Source organism: Belonocnema kinseyi, chromosome 8 (genome assembly GCF_010883055.1).
Source record: "Belonocnema kinseyi isolate 2016_QV_RU_SX_M_011 chromosome 8, B_treatae_v1, whole genome shotgun sequence".
In the NCBI taxonomy this organism is placed as follows: Eukaryota; Metazoa; Arthropoda; class Insecta; order Hymenoptera; family Cynipidae; genus Belonocnema; species Belonocnema kinseyi.
The window spans coordinates 12,740,855-12,748,532 of record NC_046664.1 but is presented as its reverse complement, the minus strand read 5'-3'; the positions used below and the strand labels follow the sequence as shown (position 1 = coordinate 12,748,532).

Sequence of the window (7,678 nt, the reverse complement as noted above, 5' to 3'; positions counted from 1 at the left end):
GAAAATTTGTGTTATCTACTGGATTGTTTGCCTAAATATGCTTAAGAAGAGTTGGTCTCTTTTTCTCTGTGGACTTCTACCATTAGTCTCCTCTATTAAGTTGCTGGCGCTTGTAGCATTAATTATATTTCATTTAGTATATCAGTTAGGATATCGTATAATTCCCTATATTGTACAAGGAGAACTTTTTCCGATAAATGTCAAATGAAAAGAGTCGCTTGTCGGATCGTTATGGAATCATGCTTTTCTTTTGAAACCTCAGCAGGTTTCAATGTTTTAAACAATGCTCCTGATGTTTACACTCCTTTTTTCTCTTTTGCGAAAACATTTTTTTGTATCTTTTCTCACATTTTTTAATATTATGGAACATACAGGAATTGCTTTATTCTGATTTCTGCAAGTAGCTGCTTTCAGGTGCTTTGTCAATACCATAAAAATAATATTTATTTATAACAGATTAAAAAATTTGACGCGTCTATAAATAAACTGTATGATAAAGTATGCATACGATTTAAGCAAGATTAAGTATTTCAAGAAGTGATTATTCATTATCATAGTTTTCAGATAGCGCCTCAAATCTTATATAAAGATTAAATTGTTATCATTATTCGTACGATAACCGAGCAAGAATGCTGTCTAAGAATAACTACACGATAATTAAACTTGAAATTTTATAACCCAAGTCTTATTTCCCCTGAAACTAAAAATAATCGTTGATATATCTGTCACTAACAAATAATAAAATGAAATTCAGAGAGCTTATTTCACGAACGATAGGCTGCAATTTTAAACAGAAATATGAAAATAATCCAAGGGAGGTTGTAAAAGAAAAACGAAAACATGAAGGAAGTCCATTGGTGCAATATGTTGCTGGTTTTTTCGGTAAGTTGTGTGAAATCACACTTACAATTTTATTTACACTATTGCAGTAATTATAATTCTGAATATTATTATTGTTTTTCAAAAGTAGTTTCGCAGATGTTGTAGCTGCCGAAATTAGACTTTCAGATTGAAAGTCATCAAAATTCAACGACTTTTATTTTAAAGACTACATAGTTAAATAATTTTTGTCAGAAACAAAAATTAGCAATGAGCTTGTTGAATTTATTAAGAAATAGCTGGAATTACTTGAATTTGAATAATGTTTTGTTTATTGAAAGACATATTAATGATTGCTTTCTATGGAGATGTTAAAAATTCTGGAAGACCTAAGTTTCCGAGTTAATAAACATTACTGCGGCAGAAGAACAGAAAAACAAGTTAAAAAAATAAACAAAAGGACAGACTTATAAAAAATAATGTTTAATGAATAAAATTTTTTGTATAACTAATCTGACGAATTTCTAAGTCTGCTGTTTTTTATTTCAAATCTTTATGATAATTGGTTTGAATTTTTGTGATTTTTCTTAAATTTTTCCGACATAGAAGTATATCATCGATAAAAATTGATCAAGTAAATAGTGTTATAGCCATCTTCATGAATATATAACCAATCATCATTTTTACTTGTCTTAAAATCTAACTGTACCAACAAATCCGCTAAACATTTATACCATGCTCTCGGGCTTTCTCACAAACCAAACAATGCTTTATCTAATTTAAACACTCTACCTCTTCCATAATCATAACCCTCTGGTTGGTGTACATAAACTTCACACAGTATTTCTTCATTTAGAAATGCAGAATTTACATTCATTTGCATTAAAATCAATCCATTTCGTCAACAATAAAAAAAATTTTAAGTTTAAAGCTTTGGTACTGGCGAATACAAATCATCCAATATTCCTTTTTGCTAACATCCTACTACAACAACTCTAGCCTTCTTTTTCTTATTGGCTTTAGAAGTAAAAATCTATTTCAAGTCCAAAATCTTTTTGTTTTCAGGCCTGTTTTCTAAATTATAAGTATTGTTTTTATGTAAACAATAAATCCCTTTATCCATAGCTTCCATCTATTCTTCACGTTCCAAAGTATCAATCGCTTCTTTTTAGTTCGCAGGAATATTATCATTTACAAAATGTACATTTATACAATAATCCGCTACAATTTCACAAAAACTTTCTGGACTTATTTGAACTCTACTCGATTTTCTTGTATCAGTTTCAATTTTATTATATTTCGAATCAAAGTTCTGATACTCATACTTAGTATTATTTCTCTCATCATTCTGATATTTATTACTTTCCAATTTTCATATTCAACTCTTTCATTTTATTTATTCAAATTATTTTCTAAATTTAAGCTTTCACTGTCATCACTAAATTCTATCAACTTTACATCTTCTTGAACAATGTCTACACTTCTAGCTACTGTAACTTTATAAAAATATATTAATTAATAATTAATTAATAAATTACAAAATAGTTTTTCGTATCTAAATATAAGATATTTTTATTAAAAAATTCTTTACCTCCATCGCATCTCAATTTTTTATTTTTATGTCAGTTAATACTTCAACACTATTAGTATATTCCACAAAACAATCATAAACCTCTGATTTTTACTTTATTGCATAAACTTTTGCGGCCTTACTGTAATGATTAATAAATAATGCTTCAGTCATTTCAGTCATTTAATAAATAATGCTTCAGTAATTTCCAAAACTCAAATCGCGCATTTTATTTTCTATGTCTGTACTGCATTAAAAATATTCAGATTGATGTTATGTTTTTACTTTTCTGAGTCATATTTACTTTTACAGTATTTACAAACCTAATCATATAATGGAAGTTGTTTTCTTTTATAGCAATCGCAATCAACTGATATTTTTCATTATAGATATTTCATGAATCAATATGCTATCAACATTCATTAATCAGTTTTTTAAAGTCACAGAAAAATAAACTCACATCTTCATACTCTTTTAATTTTATAAATTCTAGCCTGTTTCTTATAGATATCTGTTGAGTAGCAGATTCCTGCAAATATAATTTATCAAATTTCTTAAAAATCCCGTAAACTGTTTCTTCATCTCCAATAAACCCCATTTGTTCATTAGAAATGCCACTGTAAATGTAATTCATCGCTTTTAGGTTAGTTTGCTCCCACGTGATATCTTCGTCCATGCTGCTATTTCTCTTCTTTTAAGATCAATACATTCATCAAGTTTTATATTTTAACTTTTTCTGAACATACACAAATTTTCAATATTACTATATCAGTTATTATTTTTCAAAAAAATGTTCTACCTATTTTTTAGAAGTGATGGGACATTAAAAGTGAAAAATCGATGCTGCCTAACATCGATGTCAAAAATGATCAAAATCGATGTATCGGAAGAAAAATATCGATGTTTCGATGTTTACAGAACATCAATATTTTATTCAAAAATCTTATAATCACTTAGGATACCTTATCATTTTAGATGAAATTTATGACACTATATTATTTGATTGGAATTAATTAAAATTACCTTTGAATAATAATGACTAAATAATCATAATAATTAAATAACAATTATAGCTTCTTTTATTAGTTACACTTTTATTATAAATGTATATAACATTTATTCCCGTACCTCGTTATGGGGCTGCTTATTCAGATATTAGAAAATAAAGTACAAGTTTAATTTTTAATGATTACTTTAATTTTGTTTTATTTTGCACTAAATTTTATTCTCAACTACCCTGAAAAATGTATAATTTCAATATAATCTTATTATAACTCATAATAATTCATTGGTATTGAAACATACGTATTTTCATATTCTTTCATTTATAATTTTAAAAAGTGAGCATCCTATTAAAAAATTCTTATTAATCATTTTATTGCAACTTGTATCGTTTTTTATAATTTTCATTTGTTTAATTTCAAACTTATTTTACGATTTAAACTAAAAATATACATATCGTCGTTTTTTCAAAATTTAATTTTTATTTTTAATCTTATTTTCTCTAATTAATAGAAAATCTACTCATCCTATGTAAAAATTTTTAATACAAAACTTGTAGATCCTTTTTAGGTGAAAAACTTTTGTTGATTAATTTTTGTAATACCTTGTGTCATTTAAAAAAAAATTTCGAATATTTTTTTCGTTTGTAATAAAAAGTACGCGTTCTATCAAAAAATCATTGATGACAAATTTGGATGAGTTTTCATTCTTTTCGGAAGAGCAATTTTGGTCTATTTGTTCTTTTCATATTGTATCGTTTGCCCGAAAACTTATTTATTTTTTATTTTTAATGTTGTTTTATACGATTTAAACTTAAACTATGTATCTTATCAAAAAATGATTATTAATAAATCTGTAGTTCTTTTTGGGTGAATAACTTTTTTCTTATTTCTTCATGACTCCTATCGTTTGTCCCAAAATTAAATTCTTATATTTTCAATGCTGCCTTTTACGAAGAAACAAAAAATACTTGTCTTATGAAAAAGTGATTAATAAGAAATTTGTGGATCTTCTTTGGGGAATTTCTGATTATTCCTTGTGCGGCCGAAATTGGAATTTAAATATTAAATATATTAGTCGAATTTTTTAGTACTTAGGATAGCCTTACATAGAATTTTTAAATCTTGAAAAAATGGTCTCAAACATTTTTAAAACGCTCTAACTTTTTGAATTTTTCACCAAAATAGTTGGTTGACAAACTCGATCTTTCTTTTGAAATTTTGAAATTTCGTGCCGAATCGCAACTTAATCCAATAAGTATTTGAAAAGTTATCCGGTATACAGACGACAGCGACAACCACAGACAGACAGATACAATGGTAAAACCGTTTTTCGGATTCAGGCGTTCTCGAAACGTGGATAAGAATGAGAATGTAAAAAGGAAATTTCTGCACTGAATTGGCGAAAACGCCTAATTTTCGTGGTTTCTGTTACACCACCTCATGAGCTCTAGTAGCGAAATCATTGGCCATTCATTCTTTAAAAATACGGTGTAGGTCTTTGATTTCTTTAAGGTTAGTTCGCCGAGAAGGAAACTCGAAATTTGTGTAACAGTTACACTAATGTGTAAGAAAAGTGTAATCAGTGGAATAAGCTATTAATAATAATTATTCTATATAATTGCTTAGCAGGCCTGGGCATTAAAATCCATTTCTCATTGAAGTTAAAAAATTGGTTAAATCGTCTCTTTGGATACGAGATTCAACTGATGCCACCAGAATAGACAAATGAAAACAGAAGTTTCACAATCTTAAACTTTTAGTGATCAATAAGTAAACAAACAAAAACATTGTTATCCAACATCGAAAAAAAAACATCGACGCATCGAAAACATCCAAGTGGAAACATCGGCATCGAAAGCGAAACATCGATGTTTTGATGTTTTCGATTTCGATGTCCGATCTCTACTCTTTAGTTATCTCTGTACCTTTGTTTTTAACTTTAACGTCTATCAATTTACTTAACAAGATAGATATCATGCACAGTATTAATTTATACACGACTCAACAATAACACCTAATAATTCTAAATTTACAGCTTGCATGTCTACAGCAGTTTGGGGAGCCTACGCAGCCTGGCCATCACCAGCTATTCCCCACTTGACCAGGGAAAACTCAACCTTCGTAGTTACGGATGTGCAAGGAGGTTGGATCGTTTCCCTTTTTATGCTCGGAGACCTAATTGGTGGACTGATAAATCCATTATTCATCGATCGAATAGGCCGAAAATATACCTTATTACTTTTTTACCTACCAGGATTGATCGGCTGGATGCTAATCATATTCGCAAACAATTATGTATATCTCTATGTTGCAAGATTAATTGCTGGAATAGGTCAAGGAGGTGTCTATGCTCCACTGGTGATATATGTAACAGAAATTTCTGAAAAGAACATCAGAGGTATTTTGGTCAACATGATAAATATAACGTATGCAGCTGGTATCTTCATCTTTACATCAATGGCAGTTTATGTATCCTACGAGACCTTAAACCTGACATGTGCTTCTATATCAATAATTTTTTTGCTAATATTTCCACTTCTACCAGAAACACCATATTATTATCTAATGACAGGTCGAACTGATGATGCTCTCAAGTGCTTGATGAAGTTGAGAGGAATTAATGAATCAGATAAGCTGGATTCAGATATCAGGGAGATGCAACTGGCAATAAACGAGGATCAAAGACTTAGCAAATCTGGATTTATGGAGTTGATCAGCAAAAGCTGTAATAGGAAAGGCTTGGCGATTATATTCTGCATGAAGCTGACTCAATTCCTGTCAGGAATAGAGGCTATTTCTGCGTATGCTCAACAGATTTTCACTAAAAGTAGTCCTTCTATAAATCCGGGAGTTCAAGTGATGATTCTAAATGGAATTTCGTTACTTGCTTCTCTTGTAACTAACATCGTGATAGATAGATTTAATAGAAGAACTCTTTTTTTGTCTTCTGGATTATTAGGCTCGCTTTCCTTAGGAAGCGTGGGTCTATTTTTCTTTATGGAATTGTACCTTAAGGTTGATGTCTCTTCTTATAAAATGATACCACTTGTGGCATTGGTTTTATTTTATGTGTTATATCAGTTAGGGTTTGGTATTATTCCCTTCATTGTTCAAGGAGAACTGTTTTCGATAAATGTGAAAGGAAGGGCGGTTGCTTGTGGGATGGTTATGGGATCATTTTTTTCGTTCAGTACTTTGGCAGGTTACAATGTTTTAAGCAATGCTGCTGGTGTTTATATGGCCTTTTTCTTTTTTGCAACAACAGCACTTTTGGGATCTGTGATCACATTTTGGATTATGCCTGAAACGAAAGGAAGGTCTTTGGAGGAAATTCAGGCAATGATGAATCCGGAAATGAAGAAGGGGTTGGAGTCTGCACGTAAAATAAAAAAATCTTCTAAATTGGAAACTTAATTCTCCAACTATTATTTGTTCTTATAAAGATATTTGTAAATAACAACAGACTGTAAAAAACGAAGCGACAAAATAAAGTGTATCAGAAACTCCGCGCCCCGGATGTAAAATTTACAATAGTTTGTGAATTGTTATGTAGAAACTTATTATAACCCAAGTAGGTAATTTATGTATCATGTATAAAATATCCTTTTTAAAAATATTGCGATATTTTTGTACCTGCGCCTTGTTCATTTATCTAGTTCAGTATTTGAAGTCTCGGCAGAGAAAACTTTGAGCAGGAATCTCTTGCCATATTAGGATCATAATTTTAAATTAAGTTTTTAATTTTTTTGTGGATCCAGGGTTATCTCGGCCAAGGCTTTATTTAAAGATATTTAAAGTTAGCTAACTTGCTCATTTTGATTTCTGTTCTGGTCTTGAATCGTGTCTACTTTAAGTTTCTAATTCTTCTTCTTCTCCACCATTAAACTAAGTTATTCTTTAAAACAAATAGATAATATTGAGCCAAGACTCATTGAAATACATTCAAAGTTAGCTAACTTGCTAATTTTGATTTCTGTTCTAGAAAACTTGCTCGAGAATTGAACTTGAAATTTTGTACCTAAAATTAATTATTTTATTTAAAACCAATAAACATTGTTATTTAAAATTGTCGTACCTCGTTAATGAATTTAGAATGAGGAATTTAAATTCAAGGATTGATTTTTATGATTTCTAAACAACATTTTGATAGGAGAGAAGAAGTGATTGTGAATGTAAACCAAAAGTGAAGGAAGTTTAATGATTCCATATGTTGCTGTTTTTTTGTGGCAAGTTGTGTGACAGGAAATATATAATTTAAATTAGACGATTTCACTAATGAGAATTA

General features: G+C 29.5%; 1 protein-coding gene across 1 annotated transcript; it reads left to right on the top strand.

Annotated features, from left to right (window-relative positions):
• The first annotated feature begins 642 nt into the window (after positions 1-642).
• Positions 643-6,940, top strand: LOC117178321 (facilitated trehalose transporter Tret1-like). Its single transcript, XM_033369726.1, has 2 exons — positions 643-882; positions 5,429-6,940. Exons 1-2 carry the CDS (start codon positions 744-746, stop codon positions 6,805-6,807), a joined length of 1,518 nt encoding a protein of 505 aa, XP_033225617.1. The 5' UTR covers positions 643-743; the 3' UTR covers positions 6,808-6,940.
• Positions 6,941-7,678: the final 738 nt, after the last annotated feature.

What these genes read in the sequence shown, in the direction of transcription:
- LOC117178321 (XM_033369726.1), top strand. Translation starts at nt 744, where the DNA reads ATGAAATTCAGAGAGCTTATTTCACGAACGATAGGCTGCAATTTTAAA. An exon ending in ATATGTTGCTGGTTTTTTCG is followed by an intron (nt 883 to 5,428) that starts GTAAGTTGTGTG and finishes CTAAATTTACAG; the next exon opens with CTTGCATGTCTACAGCAGTT.